Here is a 25,123-nt window from a genome sequence, read left to right as displayed (position 1 = left end):
ATAAATGATAAAAAATTGAGCTTTTTGGTTCACATTATTTTAGAAAAATAATTAATTTGTCTGTTTTCTTAAGTGATAAATTTTTTTTAAAAGTGATTGTTTTCTACAATACTGACAATGCGTAATGGGCTACTGTACAGAAATTGTAATCATATGTTTATGCTTTCCTACGAAAACATGAGAGTGAGAGATCATATTTAAGTTTTTATTCTTTAGAGTTGTGATAATTATAGTGTATTAGTATAAGAATTGGTAAACATGATTTTTAACGAGTTTCATTCTGTAAATTGATACATTTATAAACTTGGTTTTGAATGACTGTAAAACCAATTTTGGCCAAGAGATTTAAAACTATATTTTTCTTCTGATTTTTAGTGATCTTGAGATAAAGGTATATTTGAAAATTTTATAGTTTACATTAAACCTTGTATAACACAAAAACTATGTAGAATCTTAACTGCAGCCGCTTATCAATGCGTTTCAGTAAATTCATTTTGGTAAATTTCACGATAATACTAACTAAAATAAAACAAATATCATTAACAACTTTTTAAGCAGATACCATTCATTCTTGAAAGCTCAATAGATGATCAATTTAGTAGCTTATGGTCTTCGGAACTTGAATTGTATGACAGCAGAAGTATTTCATTGATCATGGTAAACATTTCATATACACGTAATTTGCATCATGGAGATGATAAATGGAATAAAAGAATTAATTTGAGCAATGTTCAATAATCTCAGTTGCAGGGACCCGTTGTATACAATGATACTATTACTCTGATCCTAGGTACTCAATTTAAACTGTGTTCTAAAATCCAAGAGGTACATTCTTCGAGAAGCTGGAATTTCTGACGAGATGCTATGTTAAAAAAAAGCTGCATCTTTTCACGAAATTCATTTGCACTTTCTTTGCACCTAAACGAGCCTGCACATGCACATTGCTCTGCCAAATGTGCAGCTTTCACCTGATGGCACCTGATACACACCAGATCTTGCAGGTGGTATAGTCGTTCTCTTTGTCTTACAATCTGAAGAAGAGCATTTTCCATCACCTCACGGTCATAAGGCTGGCCACACTGTGGCACTGCACAACGCCACTCCTCAGTTAATGAAACGGAATCCGGGCACAAGTTCAAGTCTCTGCAGTCATTACAATAGCTGTACCCAAAAAAACAAAATTAATACATGTGAATACAGGAATCTTAATGCACTTTTTTTGTCTGTTTATATTAACTTTTTACCTGCATATGACATTGGATAAGACGAAGGAATGACAAGGATCGTGAAACTCGGCTTCTGGAGCAAACTCTTTGACATCAACATATTTGAGCAAATTCCTTCTCAAGACCTGCAAGTGAACGAACCAATCAGAACTATTGCTTTGCTCACCAAAGTGTAGAGACAAGAAAATCAACAGTAGAAGAAAGAAGTCATTCAACTTAAATTACTCAAGACAGGAAATATATGAATCTGCTATGGAATTATATTCATTTAACAAGGACACGGTCTCTGAAATATATTAAAAGTATTCCTAAGTGAGACCATCATACTGCAGAAGTGCCACAAGAATATAATATATATGATAGTATGATAGTATGATAATAAGGCAGCAATAAGTCATTTAAGGAAAACAAGTAGAAAAAATATAGCAACTCCCTCTTCAAGACATCCTTTATTAGGAGACGAATAAATGAATAACTGTTAAACGAATTTAGCTAGCATTACTTAAACAATTATTACCAAAACTTCATGCTGCACACTTTGGTCAAGGGCCAGGACAGCACAGACATGCTTGATAAATTCCAAGGCAGCATCCCCTCTGTGTAATTCAGGGCCTGGTGAAATACTCTGGTTGTTTTCTGATCTGCTCACTCGCTTCATATGAAGACCAATATGGTGAACAATTCCTAGCAGTTTGTCGGCGAAGTAAGAGCTAATCTGTGGAATAGAATATGCAAAAACAAAATAAGAACAAATTAATCCTTCAAAAGAAGAAAACATGCAATTTCAGTTACTTCTGCTGTTATACCTGTCCTTTGATATATTCTGTTATTTCTGATTCAAAAGCCACTGCAGTTCCAATGCTTATTGATGGAGTACATGTGTCACCATCCTGCAATGAGGCCCTGATTTGAGCTTGGTTTTGTGCATAATTCCATGGAATATACATGAATTCGGAAACGATGTAAACAAAATGGTCCTGTAGATAGCCATAATATGAACAACTTAGACATGAAGTACGCAGAACAGCTCCTGTATTAAATTACTGGCCATTTAACTTTAAAAACAGTAAATTAATATTCAATACAGTAAATTAATCTTCAAATGTAAAGGCTCCTTCCCTTCACCACATCCGTATTCCAGGTAAAAAATTACAAGGTAACTTACTTGGACTTTTTTTGGCAAGTATTCAGCAATATTCCAGCTAGATATAATGTCTACTTGGGATTTATCATTCATGGCTTCATCAGATTTTGCTGGTATACCACCATAGTTATACTACACGCAGAAAATCACAATGACAGCAATATATGATTACATGATGTTGGAGTGAATAACAGACAAATGAAATGATTGCAAGACTACACGACTATATCCACTTCAACAAACGTTAAAAATACATTAAATTTTCATAGTTGTACAGTAAAAACTAATATCTTCACTAGTAATTAGATCATTCAACACTTGGCCACCATCATTATGCATTTGATGTCAAAACAGGATAAGCCAACTGGAAACAAGTACTGCTAGGGATTTGTAATATTTATTTGCAAGAACTACTATCACACCATTACCAAATCATATACTAGCTTCATCAATCAAGCATATTTCCATTTTCCTTGATTAAAAGATAAATGAAGAAACTCAAACACTCATTTTGGCATCAGAATTAAAACCTCTCTCCCGCAATTTCACATATGGTCAACAACTCAACATTATATCAAACAACTTTCTCATTAATTATAAGAATTTTTTTATTTCCCATGCCTTTGTAAACATCCAAAGTTCAATTATCAAATATGCTTGGGAGACCTGTACTAATTAATTATTAATCTTAGTGGCAAAACAATTCCCAGGCATTCACAATTGCTTCTGAAATAATTTGAAGAAAAAATTTAGATATTACCTTGCAGCAGTAACTAAAACAGTGAGGTATAAACAATGAACAACAAAAGATCATGACAAGACCATACCTGATCCATGAATAGCAACGAGCACCAGAACTGCAGTGGTTCAAGCTCAATCCATTCAAATAGATCTCTACAAAAATAAGCAATACAGGGTTACATAAAACAAGAAGCCTCAGTTTAATGTCAATTAAGTTGAATTTAACAGAAAAAGAAAGACTCGAATGAGTAATTCTTTCATCACAACTTTATGTAATTCGGTTGAATGATCCCTAAGATTGCAAAAAAAAAAAAAAAATATATATATATATATAATCAAAGAAAATTAATTCTATGGCTTTTGCAATACTGACCTAGATTGGATAGTTCTTAACAAACTGTCACAGTAAGCTTTGGCTCTAGACAGATCATATTTCCCTGTGTCTATAATAATCTTTGTGAAGTTTGCAAATACAATTGTAGCACCTAACTTGCGGAACTCTGCCAACAACAACGCGAAGACCTTTTGCATGACCTAAAAATATCAATGCAATCAAAAGAAATGAGTGACATTCAATTAAAATATTTTAGCTAAGATATTTAAATCACAATGAAATGAACTAATCAAGGGACACAAGCCTGGAAAAAAACCCACTTTAAAGGTGGGAAAGCACTAAATCATCAGCAGGAATATCTAATTCACTAAAACAATTGTTTGTCTTTATCAATAGAGTACATTTTCAAATGACAATGAACAGAAAAATATGATAAGAAAAGGAAAAATAAGAAACAAATTTAATTACATTTAGGAGTGTTCATGATACGATTTGGTTCAGCTTTGGACTAAACAGGTGCGGCACAGTTTGTTTCTGTTGAAATTAATTATGCAATATGAACCAAACCAAACTATTGCAGTTTGAGTTGGTTCAGTTTTTCAGGTTCAAAACAATTTTGCAGCATTTTATTTGTTGAACAACCCTTTAACTTTAGAGTATTACCAATGAACGAATTTAAAGCAAAACATTACATATTAGTTGTTGTCAAACATTACATGATTACAATCACAAATACACAATTAGATAATCATGATGAAAAGTCAAAAAATTCTATACTACATTAATTAAAAAGTCTACTACAATAACATAACACTAGATTTCTAACAGAAAGTAGCACCAAGAATAATTTTAATTGATAAATGCAAAAATCTACATCCTATATAAATTAAAGCATAATAAAATTTAATCAACAAATCAATTTCAATCAATGAAATCTACTTACAATTAAAATAAATAAACACAACATGGAAATAATAAATTTAATGCACTAGGAAGTTTGGTTTGGTTTGGTTTTTGACCCCACACTACCAACTAAACCAAACTGTGGGGTTTAGTTGAAATTTGGTATCTCAGTTTGAGGTTTTCTGTTTTCAAATTAGGTTAGTTTGATTTTAAGCACCCCTAATTACGCTCACTATAGAGCTTCTTTTAATGTAAATTGTTTACCTTATGGAGTAGCTGGTGGAGAGCGGGATCATGAAGTTTTGATTTAGGGCTGCAATGTGGAAAGCAGAACAGGAATTAATTAGACAAAACAATAGGATGACTGTTAATATACCTCAGGTAGTGTGACCCATATGCCCTTTTGTGTGGATGTTTAACAATGGCTAAAAAATGTAGTAAAAACCTGCAAAGCCATCTATATAGATGCTGCAAAATTGAATCAGCATAAACATTTCCTGATGTCACTGTGTCTGTTAGGCACCGCTGGATAAACTGCTTAAGAACTCGAAAGGCGTGTGCACAAGAGGTAGACTCGTCAAAACCATTCTGATGATTCATTGAAAATGCTCCAGAATCATGTTCATGACCAAATCCTAATAGAGTGCCTCCTTCCATTTCATTAACTAGGCTGTATTTGAGTAGAGCATTTACAGCCAGGTGGTGTATCTGCAAACAAATTAATAAATAAAAGTTAAATCACCGTTAATTTTTAAATTATTGTTCACTACGGAGAAAGTAACTTTAGATCATTGAACCTTTAACTCCACAGTTAAGTTTCTATAAGCTCCAGGATATGTAAGAACAGGTTGTTGGACCTATTTTCAAATAGCACAGCAGTCAATTTGAGCAATCAAATATAAGTTTAAATCATCAAATAATAATTAATAACGAGGGAAAATTATTCTTCGGAGACAATTGTGGCACAGTTTGAGCATCCATAGTATTTATCCAAAAACCATTGGAACCCACAGTTTAAAATCTTATCTTTATATCAGAGTGGTGAATTAGTTCATTTTTAGTCTGTTAACAGATAACATCTTTTACAAAATAAGAACATGTTAAGCATGGTTGTCATGTTATAAAGAGTTGTTACTGCTTAATATTTGTAAAAGAATAAATAAAACTCAGAGTGGTTGAGTACAGTACAATAACCGCAGCTTTCATAAGCATACAGAAATCAATTTGATTCCCAAAGAATAATAATAACACCAACAATAATACAATTGTGAGAATAGAGCACTAAGTAATTGCAAAATTGATAAGACGTAAATATTAAGGTCCGCAAAAAATTGGGGTAATAAAGAACCAAAATAACTATGTGGCATACCTCGTCAACAAAACAGCTATGTTCGTCATTAATCCCACCTAAATCTGGAAGGCCATCATCAGATATCCAAAGCACCTGCAAAATGGAAATCTCCTTTACGAATTATCCTTTTAGGAACTACATATAATGAATTACAAAATATTCAACCCTCTCCTCCAAAAAAACCTAAACCCACATTTGAACATACCAAAGATAAAATTATTTTGCTCTAGTGCGGACACAAGATGTAAAACGTCAAAAACAAAGAAAGAGCAATTAATTTTCATTTTGTTAAAAGTAATATGAAGTATGTTTAAATATTACTCAACCCTACAAAACTAACATGGTAAAATTTGCACTCATTTATATACTATAAGTTGACCATATTTTTAATCAGTGGGACATGCAACACATTCTCTCACACCGAAAACTGCATCATCTTGAAAGTGGGATGAGATATTTTTTAACAGTCCAATAGCGACCAAATAGATCCAACAAGCCGGTTTTGTAGGATTCAGTTATACCTAAACCCACTTTCTAAGAATGATATTACAATAACTTCAATCAAATTAAAATTAAAACCTGTTGATTATCATGCAATGCTCTTGAAAAGAAGATATCTGTCATATATATGAGCCAGTCAAGTTCAAAGTTCCCCGGTGGTACCTGCAAAAGACATGCATAAGAAAACAAAATGTTAGACTTATAAAATAAAACTTCTCAACTTATATTTCCACTCCAGGGACAATTAACTGCACGTAAAGAGAGCTACATTGTTTTTACTTGTCCTAAAAAACCACCTTTGTAAATTGAACTTTTCCTAAACTATAAATTTCTTTTACAAACAAATATTTTTCTCTATTTCTTTTATAATTTTCCCTCAGATATGCTAATAAAAATTGAAGTACTTACATGGGCATATCTTGAGAGAGCAATTCTTTGATTTAACCATTGGACTGATGCAGCACAGCGTTGCATTCCAACTTTACCAGCAGTTTGTTGCCATCCAAGAATCTAAACAATGCCAAAATTAAATATATTAAGAAACAAAAAAAAAAAAAAGAGATCTAAAAACAGACATGCTAGAGAAGGACTACTTGTTTCAAACATTTTTACCTGGTACTGACTATCACGTGCATTATAAGGAATACTCAGGCATGGAAAATCATCCAGAGCTCGGATGCCCAATTTTACTAATTGAACATTTGGGCATTCAATGACAGCAACCACAGGCACATGATTTTCCCTCCCATGACTATGATTACAAGAGAATTACGAAATAAATCAGTCCAAAATATGTAAATAGAATATTGCATTTTAGAATTTCAGAGCTTATAGAATTTCATAAAATAAATAGCTCAGAAAGCCGCAAAATCTTTAAAGGATCATAAAGATTGAGCATTGTAAAAATTTCAAGTTGTTATCACTTGTAATCTCCTTTTGAACATTAACAAATGTAACATGTTCACATAAGATCCATAAGATTAACTTCCTCAATACATGACATTCAAAATATGGAATTTATTGGTTAAAATCAAGTCCAGACCAGACAGAACAAACCTTATTTATATTATAATATAAACTCAAGTGCTACTAGGTTTTCTACTTTACTCATGATTCAAAATCTTGTTTCACTCTTGTTACACTACACAGGGACAAACCTGTCCTAAAAGAAATTGCATGATAAAACTCCCCCTGTTCTTTTTATGTCACATTTTAAGAACTTTCATACTGTATGAGAAAAGTCCCTCTAGTCTTCTTTATAAACCATCATGCTTGTTACTTTACAGAGAAAGTCACTTTATCAAATGTATGAAGCGTTAAATATTTTTTCCAAGTCTACCCTTCATCCACAATTTCATTATGCTTAATTCCTCTACCCTACACGTCCCTAAAAATGTTTCTACTTCTCCAATAACAGCATACTGAAATTTATGGGACACTAGAAAGATAATTAAGGTGAAGAGAGAAATTAAAACAATTAGTGAGATATAAAGAAGTGTAGTTCAGGAATGTTCAAAAGAGTTATTGTAAACCAAGATAGAATAGATAACCTGTGACCATTTATTGCTCTTTGCATCACTGTTTCAGCATCCTTGACATGTGCGACATAGTCCACCTGTATATAGGACATAATTATGCTCAAGCAAGTTATACTACAAAGTAAACAATCAAAAAAATGTAGTAGTACCTTAAAATTAATGTCATTCCTCAGAGGTGGCTCAATAGACAACGTCTGGCAAGCATCATGAAATTGTCTTTCAAGAAAATTCGGAGATAAATCTTTGTTTTGATAGGGATTAACCACCACAACAGATATTGCTTTTGATGCAGGAAAATATCCAACATATATAGCCCGCCCCTCAGAGATGCTGAAGTTCATAAAGGAGTAATGAACGTAAAACTAAAGCTTTAAAAATATTGCAAGAACAATAAAAAAATAACATTTAAGTTTTAAATCAAATGCAACTATATGTTTTTAACACATAAATGATAGAAGAAAATAATTTCTGGATAATGATCCTCCACTTACCTGTGGTACAAATAAAAGAAGGATAAAGATTGTTCAAGATAAACACATTCTGTCGTAGTCTTCATGTGCAATTCACTCAAATTCCATGGTTCTTGTAGACTACGTTTATTAGCAGTTTTGTCCACCTTACATACGCAACCAAGCTGGACTATTGCATTAAAGTCCAGTGGCACCTTAGTTTCATATATTCCCTGACATAAAACTTGAGTCCGTTAAATTCATGTAACTACACTGATCATATAATTTTTACACTATGAATATAATATAATTTAAACTCTTGATTGTAACTTAGTAACATAAATCCAAGAATTATACACGGGTTGTAAGAAATAATTCAGATTTCAGAGAACTCATATTTCATCCAACATAAAAGATCCTGACAGTTTGGAATACAATTTGACCTTTTGCACATTGCCGCAGTCATGTATGCTAAAAGTTTATATTAAAAATACCAGTTCATACAACAACTTTTATCAGTCAATGTTGAAAAGTTCTACTTTATCATGAACTAATCTAGTCATTTGCTACTCAAAATGAAAGACACATAATATGCCAGGAAAATATTTAGAATGAAGAGTGCATATTCACTGCCTTGCTCTGAAGAAAAAATAACTAGAACTATATTTTAATAAGCATACTCTTACTACCAATAGATGGCAACACAGAAAAAACTATCTTTAACACTACATCACATTAATAACCAAATAGAGGTGAAACAAAAAATTGTTACTCCGTTCAATAACTTTTTGTATATGTTAAATTCCAATAATTTAACCATTGATTATATCGATATGATCTCAATGATTATGCACACCAAATTTTCAAAAAATTGGGAATCTATAATTAGATACTTATAGTAGACGTTTACTTATATTTTCAAAATTTATGTCTGAAGTTTTATAAATATTAAGTTCATCTATGAAGTGATATCTTTTAAAAAGATTGGATTATTAAAATTTAATATATACAAAGAATATTATTGAATGGACTAACTTGATCCTCGTTCATACTACCTACACACATACAAGATGATTAGTAAGTATGCTGACCTCAACATCAGGATCCGCTAGAAGAGTTGCAAGTTTTTTGCTTACTTCCCCATATTGAATTTCATTAATCGAGACCTGCAAATTTTCAACGTAATAATGATATTAAATGAAAAGGTTAACAAAATCTATTAAAAGTAAAAAAAATAGAAGCAATAACACCACAGTACCGTACCTCATATAAGTTATAACTATGCCTTCCATGAGGAAGAGTCTTGTTAACACGTTTACCAATAAATTCTTCATTAATTGGGGATCTTGAATTGAGGTAAAAGACTCTAGGAACAGAAACTGGAATCTTATGCATACTCCCATCAACAACAACCCAAGCAAAAAATTGGCCTATCAGTGAACTGGGAACTAGTTGTATTATCTGAACACAAAAATGAATAAGGAATTTTAAAAATCATACCAGTCATATTGAAAATTGACTACTTGCAAAAATTTAACCTTACCTGCCAGTGACACTTCGTTAAGTCTACCTCAAGCCTTTTAAGATACGAACTGACATGACTTCTGCCAGGATTCCTTTTACCACTCATTTGTTCAGAAACACCATTTACACGATTAGATGTCTTTGATTTCTCCAATCTGGGAAACAAATATCTCTTCACTAGTCAGGTTTTTGTCCAACACTAAAGACTAGTGTCATACAAATTCTGAAACAAAAATAATTTCATAATTTACAAGAACATACTTATATAGTAATGCTAAATGCCCCTTTCAAGCTTTTGTATGCCCTAACACTATTAGTTATCATATTAACTGGTGTCTGCTAATAAAATTACAGGCATATAAAGCAGAAAAGAAAATTATTTCAGTAGAAGATCCAGAAGATGTAGGTTTATACATTGTTTTAGCTCTTTCAAACAACCCAAGACTTTCTTTTGGGACTTTCTCTGCAAAAATGGGAAAAACCACCCCAAAGAGCTTCCTAATATCAATGCATGAACTAAATATTTAAGTAGCAGTGAGCACTTTACCTTTGCTTCTTTCTCCTTTCCAGGATATTTTTCCATATTCGCTTCTTTACTTGAAGCCATCCCTGATAATCAACAGTTCTGTCTACATTTTCACATGTTTCACTTTGTTGTAATGGTGAAAGTACATTTTTCTTGCTGCTATTATCTTTACTATGCTCTTGCTCCATATCTTGTTGATCACTGAGCTTCCTTGAATTTTGTTCATTATTAGCTTCATAATGCCTTATAATTGGTCTAGGTCCGGGCGTAGAACTCCTACTCTTGTTTCCAAAGTCCTCTAACTCATTAAGAATCTCATCATCCATCACAAGAGGGACACAATTTGAGTCATTATGCTTTTTTGACTGCTCATTCCTGTTCATTGATTTAAAGACATCAACTAATTTCCGTTGGCGAAACCTGTCCTCCTTCTCACGAACTTTCTTGTGCAACCAATCAGGATGAACTACCCTAGGGACAGGATTTGAAACCTGCTAGCATTAAACTCCTTTAGAAAAAAGAACAAACAATAATGGATTATTTCAAATCAAGAAGATAAAAATTCAATACACCTTTTGCATTGCAGCAGGAATAGTGACAATTTTTTGAATTGCAGAACTAAGCCGCTGCTTGTAATAGGACCAATCAATTATCGAACGAATGGCAACTTCATGCGAGACCTTGCACCATTTGCGGATATAGAACTTCATTACCTCTGCATACATTAAGCATACACACCTATTTAGAATATGAAAGAATAAATTTGTTATTATCTGTGAATTAAAGAAACCCAAAAATAACAAGTTACCAGCATCAGTTTCAAATATTGCCACAGGAATAGCACGCTCGCTAACTGGTGTGCCCTGCAAAGGCAATAACTTTTTAAAATAAAAGTAACTAGGAGATAAAGATGATGTGATTATTGTAGACAGAATGAAAAAGGAAAATACATATTTGCAATTCATGAATTTTCCATATAATACATGGAACACACCTTTGGTTCACTTGCAACTATATACTGACATCGAAGACCTTTATCTTTGACCATTGTATCTCCAAGAAAGTCAGCTAGACGTCTAGCAGTGGTAACAGCACAAGACTTCTGCTCACCATAATCAGCTAAAGATTTGCTCATGGTACTTGATTCTGATATATAATCAAGCAACTCACTGTCTGCTATATCCTTTCCCTGGTTCTGTATGACACAATGAGTTGAGAAAATAAGGAAACAAAAAAGTTGTACCTGGTCATGACCATCAGTATCTTAAAACTAATTTGAGCAAAACATATATGAACTCTATTAAATAATCATTAAATTATTATAGAAACTAGAAATAAACTAGCATACATCAAGAAGATCAAGCCAGCGGTTTGCCACTGAAGCAACAGCTGAATAGCATTCTTCTAATGTTGAACCATGGAGAAACTTGTCAAAAAGTTCAGCCTGTGACAAGAAAAGTGTTTCACATAAAACAAAATTGAAAACAGAATAACAATAAAAAGCAACCTCAACATTGAACAAAATGTTTTCTTTTAAATGTGATGACAATGTATAAATAAAAAATACATAGAAAATTTCATCAAAGCTGTTAGATGAACCAATTCAGAAAATAGACACCCACGAAGTATAATTTTGTCACCAACTTCTGTTAAAAAATTCAACCATTACGTAAAAAAACATTAAGCCATCCACTTCAATCAGTTTTGATCCACAAATGTTACAATCCTTACTTATCAGTCTGGTATTAAAAACACTGACAGCTTTATCATTCTCACGCACAAACATCAGGGAGAAAATAAAATTATATATCCTTGTTATTATTGGAGCATATTGTATGGCATTGCAATTGAAGATGATGATTACACTTCTTTTTCAATATACCTGGAAAACTTTGATTAGCTTCAATTCACCTCTTCGCTTGATCTCAAAACCTTTAAGTTCTGCAAGGGTTCCATCATCATTAAAAACAGCATATCGCTTTTTAATTAAAATTCCTTCTTCCTTGGAAGCAGGAAGGATCATTGCCTACACCAAAGCAAAGCCATTTAAGTCATTTACATATAGTAAATCTTAGAATTTGAATTTAAGACTAACTTAACCCCTTAAAATTGGTTTGAGACCTAAGGGTGCCTCCCAACACTATTTTAGACTTATCTCAAGTCAAAATATGACTTAAGTTTTTCTCAATACATTCTCTCATCCCTAGAACAATTGGGTTCTGTGAGCAAATAATATGATAGGTGGCCCAATAATATATCTACAATAAACTCAGATATCATCTTAGATCTTAAGCCAACACCACAAATCTACTTGTGGAGTGAGAATTGTCCCCCACTTATATATACTATTTTAGTCTTACCACTGGTCAATCAATAGTAAAACTCAAAAAAACATGTAAATCATAAAATATGGCTACATTTTACCTTATATGGTCCATCCACCTCAAATTCAATAGAGCATTCACTATGAGTTGTATAAGTTTTCCTCATTGGATCTGTGAGTGTCTGTCAGAAAATTGAAAGAATGAATTAATAACAAGCAATAGCAAAGCAACTGCCCTAACTGCAAAACACTGAAGCAGAAGAATCTGCATCAAATTGTGCTAATAAAATTACAAGCTGACCTGATATTGATCATTTGTATTATTTATTGCCACATCAACATTAAGCATAACACAAGGGTATGATATTGTAAACTTCTTCTTTGAGTCTCTGAAATCCATTAAATATGATAATCATTAATTGATTCTATCAACAGCACTCAAAATGATTGATAATTAGATAGAGAAAATGACAATTTGGAAGAAAAAACAGGTAAAAAAGTAGGAAGCAACAGAATATATTGCCTACAGCTGACACCTCAAACTACACTTAAGGAACGAGGAATGATACAAGAACATCCAATCATCCTTATTAACAATTAGACACCAAAATAAGTGTCCCTTAATATTGGAAGTCAGCAATTTCCTAAATTTCTTCATTATATGAATAAATTAAACAATGATTGTCTTAGTTAAGCCACAAAAAGAAACACAATCAATTAAAACTTCAAAACATGTAGTGTAATTATATATATGAATAGAGCATACTCTGTTTTAAAAGTAAAATTTTCCGGAAAGGATCCCGGTAGTGCACACCAAATACCATCCGTGTCTAGTTCAAGTGGTTTTCCTATTTTTTCTACTAGCAAGCGAGCATTCTGGATTATTTTTGCACCAGTATATGTCACTACTCCAGCCATTTCCATGGAATACCATCTTGCACCCCTGTAAGATAAACATCAATGCAAGGGATGATTCAGAAGAAAAAATAGCAAATGTGACTAATGAACTCCAATGATGAAACTTCAATAAAATATGGAGGTCAATTTACTCACTTGCGCATGACATATCCATAAAAGGAATTAAGTATGCACTTGTGAGCAAGTTGCAATGAATCATAGAGCACAACCATATCCTGATTTGCATGAAATAATTAAAGTTACCTGTCATAATACTGTATTGTTCATAGTAAATGAATAAATTGTTGAAGAACCTACAAGTTACAAATATCTTTTATACCTGTGCTTCTTGGATCTTCATAGAATTTCCACTAGCCTTGGCCTCTGACAATTTTCCCTTCCAAACCTTATTGAGACCTTTATATTCGTATCTTCTATCCCGGAAACTTGAATCAGATAGCACAAAACAAGGGCTTAGAACAACACAACAAACTAAAGAAAAATGCGGAGTAGAAATTCTCTAAGGTTAACACACGCTCTATCTATGTTCCTCAGATTATGAACATATAAGGAGATAATTTCTGCTTCTAACTACATATGCAAAGGTTAACATTATTGTTCAAAATTAATATTCAATGATCATCACTCACCTGCGAACAGTGTCAACATAAAATGGATTTTCACGCATGCAGATTCCCGCTTCACGAACTTCAGTTACAGGTTTGTTGAGTACCCGCTTATACGCCTGTGGAATCCATCAAGATTTAGTAATCATATATTATTTAATCAAACACGTTCAATGAAACAGCCATAACCTTCTGGCAGTATTTCTTTAAACGATCTTTCAGTCTTAATTGTTGCTCGGTCTTGGGAAGGTCAAGAAAAGATTTTGATGACCTCTTCTCAGAATAACGGGATAAGGATTTGTTGTTCTCAGAATCATCAACAAACTCTGATTCAATCTGTGTCTTTAAAGCATAGTAGTCACTGAAGGATTTCAAATAAAAGTGTCAATCATTTCTTAATTTTCCAAAAATGTGCTCAAAAGATCTACAGAACAGGAAACATTAAGCGAAAATAAAATTACACCTTTTCTTTGCCATGAATGTTTCTCCACGCCAGACCCACTCAAGCTTACGTAGGCAAGTCTTTCCAGGACGATTAAAATCACATGCAGTGCAGACTTCATCAGTAACAATTGATGGTGGCTGCAAACAGGAATGAGAAGAATGAGAGGTTCATATTTATCAGAATTTCAAAATTCAGGATGACAATCCTAGTGGGACATATCAAGCAGAAAACAACAACGATATCCTTAACTCCAACCATTTATCAAATACTTATCCACACTAAATGTTTGCCATAAAAAGCTAAGAAATTGCTGTGATAATGTGGTGAGATGCATTGCCTCTATCAACAATAATCACAAGTGTGTAAGACCACAACAAACTCCATGCCACCAGCTGAGTATTTTTATGTACACCGTCAGGGACTACATAAATGCCGTATTCACATTAAATATGGCTCAAACTGCATATTATAGTCATCCTCTTAACTTTTACTAGTCTTATTCACATTATTTTGAAAAACCATCTAAGAAAAATGGGAGAACACTGGTGATATTTTAAAACGGACATATTCAAAATAATCATGTAACACAGTGTAATGCAGGAACAGAAAAATTCAAATAGATAAACACGTTCTCTGTTTTGATAATTAAATTCTTCAATCTATAGTAGTGGTGAAGACTTATTTTTAATTAGTAAAACTCCTGTACCAGGGACCCATGCAAAAGGAAGGTCTACCAAGTGTGTTCACAAAGGCCTAAATTGAAGGTCCAATTGAAATTAAAAGAAGGGGGGTGAAATGGTTATGGAAAAAGATTAAAATGAGAAAGAAAAGCTACAGTATGAGAATGTGAAACTGAGAAATAGGGGAAATCTTTATGTGATAGGGATCATGCATATCTTTTTTCTTTTCAGCAGATAGCTTGGGGGCAAAGATTTTATTCCTTGGCTGGGGCATTTTGCTGTCTTTTTTAATCAAAAATACACTCTCCCTTCTGTTGGATAGTATTTATTTCGATCAGCCTGCATATTCTGCTAAAGAGCAATAATATAAAATACAAACCTCATCATACCTGAAGTCGGTTTGTTAAAATTATGTTTGGATACATAGCAGCTACATCCAGATGATAAATGAGGGGACATTCTTCACGTGTTGGTGCATCTCGTAATTGTACAAGCTGCATGCACAATGAGAAGTAGTCATGTCTTATTCAAGCGTATTGTAATATTCAGCCATTTAGATCACAATAAACAAATGTACATATCTTAGTCAATGTAATGACATATGAATAGCAAATAATGATCCTAAAATCATAAAACCAAACAATTAAATTACAGATTTACACATGATTATAATAATACATAAGTAAATACACAAAAATTTGACCAGACAAAAATCAGAATCAGTACCTTTTCCATGATTGCATTCTTTACTTCATTATAATTAGAAACAGATTCCAAATCCATCTTACCCTCCACTGTTACAGCATACTGTAGATCTCGATCAAGGTTGTTGATCAGTTGCTGGAACCATGCCACTTCATGGTTAGTCAAACATATTTTAAGAAAGATAAACAATATCATAATGGAGTTACAAAAATATAAACTATTAGAATTATGGTTTTCATGTCTGTTCCAGTGATCCACCATACACACAAAAGATTTCCTTATTTTGCAAAGAAAATAGCTATAATTGAAAGAAATGATAACCAAACATATGAAAATTGTTAAAAGATTGTATGGCATGTTTATAATAAAAAGGAGAGCTAGTCATCAGTAAAGTAATTTAAGATAGAAACAACAAACCTGATAAGCAGATGGCTCTAGTGTAAAACTAGATGGGATATCAGATCTGAAAACACCACTTTCAAGACATTCCACATGACCACCAATGTAAGTCTCACTCTCAAGAAGACGATTATTATAAAACTTCTCTGGATCAGATTGGTGTTTGTTAGGGCATATAACATTGGCCTTGTATGCCTGTAAAAGATGCAAAAACAATTAAACTGAAACTAGAGGCCGTTAGATGAAAAACTTTAAGCAGAGAACTCCACCAGGAATGAACATAAGAGCCCACCTGCACCATAAGCAACATTTCGCAGAGGGTTCCACTACCTTTACGCAAAACCTCATCTGGTGGCATAGGTATAATGGTTGAAAGAGAGAAAATAAAGGGATGAACATATGTTGTATATAAGTAATAAGTTGACACAGCATCAGAAACAGAATAGGAGGCCATCATCTGCAAATACATTTAAAAAAATGATTAAGATGTCTCATGACCTGGAAACCTAACTTTTCAGATTTTCCAATGTCAAAGTAGAACACATCCTAACCCTGAGAAAAAGTCCAGGGATGACAATTAATGCTCCTGTCCAACATAAGGCATGGTCTTATGAACAATTTCATAATTTTTTTTTTCCCTTAAGATGCATATCATGACTGGTGTTCGGGGTAAATTAGTGTAGATAAGTAGGGGGAAATTCTCACCCAATGAACTAGTTTGTGTTTCAAGTTAGGGTCAAACCCAATATGTAAGATGATATCATAGTCTAGGTCAATTAATGGGTCACTCACCATATTTCGCGTACACCAAGCCTAATAGTTTTGGGAAAAACTCCAATCATAAATTGACTAAAGCTAGTACCAGTAATGTATGTAAGTAGAGGGTGACCCTCAACCTATGAGTTAGCTTTTGAGGTTTAAATTAAACCCAAACTCAAAATCTAAGAATGTATCAAAGTCTATCATAAATCCATTAAAGGGGTACCGACCAAATTATCCATGTAATAAGCATGTCAATACATATAATAGTGTTAGGCATCACCAGGGTATTGGGAGAAAAACCCAAATTTCACTTCGACTGGTGATAAGACTAAAACAATGTATACATGTGGGGAAACCCTCGTCTCACAAGTTGATTTTGTGAGATTAAATTATCAACTAGAGACAGTGCCAAGATAATGTACATAAGTGGAGAGACAACCTTCATCGTATGAGCTAGCTTTTGGGATTGATTTAGGCCTCAACCGATAACCTAAGAAGCTCTATATTTGCCATAATCACAACAATCAAGGCTAACAAGACAAAAGGTATTCAAATAATTTTACTACTAATTCACACTCTATTTCACTAGTTCAAATTATTCATACCAAATACATCATATCAAATCAATTTAATAAAAAATAAAGACATCACTTCAAATGACTCATACCTGGGGCTTTTCCTTTGCAAATCGAACCATGTCTTCAGGATTCACCTCCAATGGATCATATCCCAACTTTGCTTTTGTAACAGCCTAAAGAAAAACAAAGAAATGTCATGTGAAGAAAGGACAAACTTGGTTAATTAGAAATTTATGAGCTGAGAACTAATTCCTGCTTTACTTATTATAACATGCAAGGAAACTGTTCAATTTAATGTAAAAATAAAGTTCTTTTTAAACTAACAAATATAAAATTCTAAAATGATTTTACCAATATAGTAAATAAATTATGCATAGTTAAGTCCATAACTTCTTGAGCAAATATTAGTTTGTCTTCATGCACACAACACATCCTCCTGCAGTTACAGGATGCCAGGATAAAACTGCTTACATTTCTGTTATGGTTGAAAATAAATGATACATTTCCAGCTTGATAATTCGTGTCACACCGAAAAAGAAATTTTTAAGCGTGAGTGTATAACTCCTTTGTATCAAATAAAACTGTTGCAATTAGTGTAGTAGATAGTTATAAATTAGCTGTAACTGATTTGGTTAGTTGGCTATAATTGTAATGTAACTTGTAAGAGAGACATTGGACTAAAACTGTGTGTAGTATAAGATAGAGTCCATTTTATATAAGTTGATTACAGTAGTAGTTATAGGAGATTTTATTCCTTTATATATATCCTTACTAACTATAAAGTTTCTAATTGAAAAAAAAATCATAAAATATAAAGATGAATAAATCCTTAGAGATAATCTTAGACACTCTAAAATATTTTAAGTCGGTATCATCAAATGTTTTTCATATTTCTTATACTCCTCTTAAATCTCTAGAAAATAATTCATTTCCCAACAAATAATTATAAAACATAAAACTTCTCTTCAAGACAAACAATGATATTAAGGGCCCGAGAAAATAGCTAGAATGATAGCTTAGCCACATAGCCTGAATGACTATATGCACGAGAAAAATTCATAAAAAATATTGTGAACTTTAAACCTAACTCAACCCCATAAAACTAGCTAATGAGGTGAGGTTTGCACCCACTTATATACTATGAAATTTCCTAATCTCTAGTCGATGTGGGATCTCCAACACACACCCTCACGCCGAGAGTGACAGCTCGTGCGTGGGATAACGTATTATGGGTGGTCCGATAACGATCCAATAGCAGGTGGCCTGATAAGCCTAACAAACATTCGCTAGGATAAACTCGAAAATGACTGTGATACTATATTAAGAAGTGAACTTTAAGTCTAACTCAATCCCATAAAACCGGCTAATGAGGTGAGGTTTGCACCCACTTATATACTATGAAATTTCCTAATCTCTAGTCAATGTGGGATCTCCAACAGAAAAACATGACACTTTATCACTTGTTTGCTCCAAAAGTGAGCTGGGCCCATGAAAATATTGGCCATATAAATGGTTAGATTTGTTTTCTTGTTTAATTCCTAGTCATTCAAACTGATTTCCTAATTTTTTAACTGGCTGAATGGGAAAAAACATTTTTTTTTCAAAAATATATTTAATATGGTTCATGAAAGAGAAGTTAGAACAAGTAGCTTATTTTGCCTTTTCTACATTGTATTGTTGATGCCTAGGGCTGGAAATAAAATAAGCTAGTTCAGTTTTCATGTAAAATAATTCTAGTCTCAATGCTAGCAGTTCTGAATTACATAAGAACATTATTAGGGCATTGCAGGTTCATATCTTTCATAAGACTTCTTGACTACACAAAGAAAAACTATTCAAGGCAAATAGTAGCTAGGATGTGCTTTTTGTTGGCAAGAGAGAAAATGTTCTTCTTTGCTCGAAGCTCACTTTTTTAAGTGTTCACTAACAGTACTCTCTGTTTGTTGCATTAAATTTCAATCTTAGAATGTAATGCAATTAGTTGTTTCACGATGTACAAAATGGAATTTGGCTAAAGAATTAAAATCTTACAGGAAGACTGCTATGCCAATAAATTGTGACGAAAGGAGTTAAATATATCAAATACAACGAATCTAATAAAATGGTCTACTGTGTCTTATGATTCTTATCAATACTCAGATACTGCTTCATAGGTAAGAGCGGGAAAGTCACCTTAACTATTGTCACCCTTAGTCCATTAGTAGCAGCCTCTGTGGCATTTACTTAATTGCAACATCAAGGTCTCACATTGACTAAAGATATGATTAAATTAAACCCAAATTCTAAGATGGTATTAAAACTCATCCTATATTGATTGTTGGGTTGGATTCACTAGCATCTGCCACACTCTGAGTTGGAAGTCCTAGGCATGAAGAAAATATAAGAAAACCACCTTATTTGCAATCACCCGTAGCCCACCTTAGTTGCATTACCTTAATTGCAACTCCAGGGGTGATCGTTTAATCCCCACGTTAAAACTATGATGTCAGCTTTACTTTAAAATCCTATGTGTTAATTTAGTTTCTTTCTTTATACAACAAAATATGAATGGTTTGGAACTTATCTATCAGTTTACTATACATAGGTTTAGTCCACTACTTCAATAAAATTCATAGATCAACCAAAATTTTAAAAAATAAAATAAAATAATATCATGGTAGGAAAACCGTAATGAAGTGAATAACGTTCATGATTAATAAAAGAAATTATGCAAAACAGCTGAGAAATCGAGATCAAACTTTGTACCTTCAGACCTTGACTCCCCTGAGGGAGATAACTATCACGTTTAACCCAAGCAAAACAATCCAAATGGCAAGCATATCTAGCACGACATTCCCCTTGATTTGTGTCACATTTGAATCCCAATTCCTGAAATATTAAATAACAAGGATGAAAATAGAAGAAGAAGAAAAAAAATACCAAATAAATGAATTTAAAAAGAAAACTAATGGGTTCCACAGCTTCACAATAAGTATAAAAACGAAAACCTGAATAACAAGCATACATGACTTGTCCCAAAACTTTGTGACATAACAGTCAAACTCAAGTTCAAAATACTATGGGAACAGTTGTCATTCTACAAGTTCAAAAGGTTTTAATAAAAAAAATATACATGCATCCAACCTAAAGAGATGGAAAATTGCAGGAAATGCTAGCAAGCACATTTTTTTTTTTATCAGCAATGAAGCACATTTTATTTAACATAAGTCAATTGCCAAAAGCAAAAGCTTAAACAACATACATCACTCATATTTAATCCAAGATGGGTTGCCCTTCGTTCCAGGAATGGCCAATCAAAAAAATCACCATTGTAAGTCACGTAGATACCAGGTTTCACCTCTTGCATATGAGAAAACCACAATCTAAGAAGCTCAATCTGAAAAAAAATAAAATAACAAATCTCAACAAATTAGACTCATCATCACTACAAATAAGGAAAACCACACAGTGGACAGATTTTAAACCTGTTGCTTGTGGATTCACAAGTACCCTTACCTCATTTTGAACATTTGTCACCTTAAAACACCCTTCAAACTCTGGTTTTGGAGTGTACTCTATATCCTCTATATCATCCCCAACACACTGGGGACAAAGAAAATAAATTATTTAAAGTTATTAGTCCATGACAATGACTAATGCCCTACATTACAGTTTCTCATGGTGCAATTTCTGGATCAGTTAACAACCACATTTGATACTTAATAACTGAATAATTTGTTATATTTCAATTTCTACATACTTTGCTATTGAAAAAAATTATGTTATCTCTGGTTGCATATCTAAAATTCAAAAAATAAGATCGCAACATTATATTCAATTTTATTGCAAATCAATCAACCTCGTGTGCATACAAAATTGGGGATGTTTTAGAAATATAAACCACTTGCAAGTAAAGAATCTGAATAAAATGAACCATTTTTTAAAAGAAAGAGAAAGAAATCAGAAGATATTGATCACGAGAATACTGATGATAAGAGGCTTTTGACAAGATGTATGGTGATTTCCTTCAATTAAATAACAGAGCCAGAATGCAGGAGAGATGGCATGAAAATTATCATGACACTTACCTCTCTATTTATGATTAAATACCCTTGACCATCTATCATGTATGAAATCATCATAACTAAATCATAGTCAGCATCAGGAAACTTTAATGGAAGTTTCGTGGTCTCAATGTCAAATGCACAAACACGAACTTCGGCGCGCTGTAGAAGATCTGTCCTCTTCTCAAGTGTTACCCCATTATTAGACACTCCAACATCATACCACTGGCCACACCGTATATCTAGGTCACATTTTTTTGTAAGTGTCATGATAAATATACAATGGCGTAGCAATCGAAAATAGGATAACAGCATAGACATTAAAAGCACAAAAAAAGAAATATCAAAAGGTACCACTGTCAATGGCAAAGCGAACATGATAAGGAACATCATATTCTCGAAGATCAGTCAAGCAATCTAGAAAATCCTGAGGTTTATGTTCTCTGCTAAGCAACAAGATCAGGTAAGAACAAAGATTTAACTACAATTATCTGAGATGAAAAAATATGCCATTGCATAAAGGAAGTGATATGCGAATGCGAATATTTTAAAAGTGATTTACCTTCTTTCTGTTGACATGGACACAAAGGCTTCTGTGGTATCAGATTTAGCCTTATTTCTTTCAACTGAAGGCATGAGGTCTCTCTTCACGTCCATCAATTGTTGTACGGTATCAAATGAAAGCTTTAAATAAGATTTTCTTAACCCAGATAAATGGTTTTTCTGTCAATAATCATGAAAGCATCAGAATCCATTTGCAAGTATAAAGGAAGCAGGTATAACCTATTTGAATCAAAGCAAAATTAAAATTTTAAAGAAAATCCAACCTCAAGATTTAATTTTCAGAAAGCCATTGTCAAATGCACAAACAATAGCAAGAAACTAATGGCAGACTATATGAAGACAAAGTGTATTCACTTAATTTCTGAAGACTCTGGAAAAAAAAAATAGCTAAATCAAATCCAATTAAAAATATTACTGGAGCTGAATGTTGTATTTTTAAAGATGTTTGTCATCTATCAGACAAAGTGAAGCAGACAGGACATCTATAAATTGCTTACAAGATTCAGGTCTTCTTTCTCTATAATTTCAATATCAGCAATCTGACCTTCATAGCGTCTTCTCAGGTATGTTTCAACATCCATCTCCATTTTATCCTATTAAATTAAATTTATACAATCATAATTAACACCAACATCATGATTGTTGCTACAAACAAACACTGAATCAGAATACATCCACAATGGCAATGAACGCGAAGTTTAGACCAAACTTATAGCCACAGCCCCACATATGATACAACTGAATGTTCACACCTACCTTTGTAGCTACATAAAAGTACGGCCGAAATCTGAATTTTGACTTGAATGAAGAGCCATCCTGCAAGCAGGATCCAATCAGTAAATCATTCCTTAAACCAGGTCACTCTTTGGAGGAAAAAAACTTCTAACAAAAACAAGCTTTACCCCAAACAGTACCTGTGTAACAAAGTAAAGATCCACACAACTGTATACTTTGTAACTGTTTTCATCCTCAACAGATGACTGCAAAAGTATGTAAAAACATGAATAAGCTCATCAGAATGATATATTGCAGCAAACCAACTAGTTGAGACTGTATATTGTGAACAGGAACCAAAAAACGAGACATTTGCATTTCAATCACTCATTCAGCGTAGCTATGTGATAACGGTTTAATTCACACATAATCAATGCTAGTGAATTGCAATAGTATTGTTGTACTTACGGATGCAAGAGTGAGTAGCCATCCGAGTCGCTTCTCGCCCTCTGAAAACAGATCGAACCCTAATTTAGCTTCGAGCTCATCCTCGGGGCTGCGGTTCAGCTTCCGCTTCTTAGGTGCTCTGGTGTCTCTCCGATCACGTCGCCGACCATCGCCGCCCATTGTTGCCTCAACGAGATCAAAGATGATTCTGGCGTAGACTCTTTTGAATTAAGGTTATGAGAGTTTGGAAGAAGCTGCTGAGAGTGGGAAATATCCTATCAAGACATTTTCCCGCGCTTTTTGCCCGGTTGCAAAGTAAAGTTTGGCTTGCAAAGAACCAACCCGACGAACCGGATCGGTCCAAGTTGAATAAAATTTTAATTGGTTCGATTCTTTTGTTAATCTCTCATCTATGAGGTGGCATTGTTACATTGGAAAAAAAAAAAAGAGTATTATCTCAATAAACAATTTTAATCTCTGTTATCGAAGTTCTCTCATTTTTTTTAACTTGAACTTAACATAGAAAAATAAGTTAAAACAGTGTAAGATGTTTGCTAGAAAATGGAAACTAATATATTTAATATCTAAATATATAAAATAATAACATTTTTTGCAAAAAGAAATTCATATTTTAATTTACAAAATATTCCACGATAATGGAAAATGTCAATTTGGAAAGACATTCTTTGAAGGTAACAAAAAAACTATATTTAAATAATTATATGTAACCACCTATTTACTATATCATACTATCTTTTTTTTATGTAAAACTTAATAAAATTAATAATCGCAAAAGAAAATGAAAAAAAATACATTTTTGGTATTTACAAGAAGGTCACTTTGCCAAATAATTCTATAGTCTTAACTGGATGCTTTTATCTTCAAAAAAAATTTAAGATCACCTAGACCTGTTGAAAATAATTAAATAAAAATCAAGATATTTAAATTAGAAGCCAATGAAACAAGCAAACTATCTCTACATAGACATTGTTGTTAATAAATTATTAACAAATATAAACAAAACAAAAATGTACCAAAGTATTATTAAAAATAATAATAATATACAAGGAATAATAATAAATTGGTAATAAATAATTATTGTTATGACATGCTGTCTCAATGATAACACAAAATTTTATTCGTTCTTGATAATTATCACAATATTTTTCATGGAAAACATTCACAATGGACTACAATGAATTTTTTTAAACAAAACTTGCTTCTACCCTTTACACATTAACAAATTATGCTCTTTAATCCATTTAATATTTGTTATTAAGAGAGATTGAATATATCACTAAGAGTTTGACATTTTCACTAAGTGGTTATTGTAGTAATTGTGTTAAACAGAAGCCATTGTCGATTCCAAAAGGATAAAAACTTATCAGATCATACTATAAAAGAAATATGATTATAACTAAGGCTATGTATAGAAAAATGTGTTTATAACTTATTTAAACTTATCTTATGACAATAGTTCTTTTAAAGTAGTACTAAAAACTTATAAACATAGTTTGTAACATGTCGCCAAGTTATTTCCACTTTATTTTAATTATAACGTTCTCCAAATAACTTACAACTTATATTAAAATTATTTAACCCTGTTTTATTTTTCAATATGAAAAATAGAAACAACTTATACATAAAACACTTATATGATAAGTACTTATTTAAGTTGTTAAACCAAACAGTCCTAGTAATTA

General features: G+C 32.7%; 1 protein-coding gene across 1 annotated transcript; it reads right to left on the bottom strand.

The window, feature by feature from the left end:
• Positions 1-624: 624 nt before the first annotated feature.
• On the bottom strand, positions 625-23,764 carry LOC137819547 (DNA polymerase epsilon catalytic subunit A-like). The gene is made up of 49 exons (XM_068623432.1): positions 23,442-23,764; positions 23,174-23,239; positions 23,016-23,075; positions 22,757-22,852; positions 22,258-22,418; positions 22,050-22,138; positions 21,720-21,937; positions 21,148-21,234; positions 20,894-21,028; positions 20,398-20,520; positions 17,742-17,825; positions 16,605-16,769; positions 16,331-16,507; positions 15,935-16,048; positions 15,598-15,702; positions 14,547-14,665; positions 14,273-14,444; positions 14,108-14,202; positions 13,798-13,903; positions 13,614-13,693; positions 13,327-13,503; positions 12,862-12,949; positions 12,662-12,742; positions 12,120-12,263; positions 11,586-11,681; positions 11,232-11,432; positions 11,046-11,100; positions 10,810-10,952; positions 10,259-10,728; positions 9,731-9,866; positions 9,451-9,648; positions 9,279-9,353; positions 8,230-8,420; positions 7,888-8,068; positions 7,751-7,815; positions 6,813-6,951; positions 6,609-6,710; positions 6,279-6,362; positions 5,718-5,792; positions 5,146-5,205; positions 4,794-5,056; positions 4,613-4,661; positions 3,485-3,645; positions 3,198-3,264; positions 2,392-2,502; positions 2,033-2,203; positions 1,744-1,941; positions 1,245-1,351; positions 625-1,161 (listed from the first exon to the last, which is right to left on the bottom strand). Exons 1-49 carry the CDS (start codon positions 23,598-23,600, stop codon positions 795-797), a joined length of 6,666 nt encoding a protein of 2,221 aa, XP_068479533.1. The 5' UTR covers positions 23,601-23,764; the 3' UTR covers positions 625-794.
• Between the last annotated feature and the right edge of the window lie 1,359 nt (positions 23,765-25,123).

Source organism: Phaseolus vulgaris, chromosome 11 (assembly GCF_000499845.2).
Source record: "Phaseolus vulgaris cultivar G19833 chromosome 11, P. vulgaris v2.0, whole genome shotgun sequence".
In the NCBI taxonomy this organism is placed as follows: Eukaryota; Viridiplantae; Streptophyta; class Magnoliopsida; order Fabales; family Fabaceae; genus Phaseolus; species Phaseolus vulgaris.
Note: the sequence above shows the minus strand (reverse complement) of the source record. Positions and strands in the feature narration are given on the sequence as shown.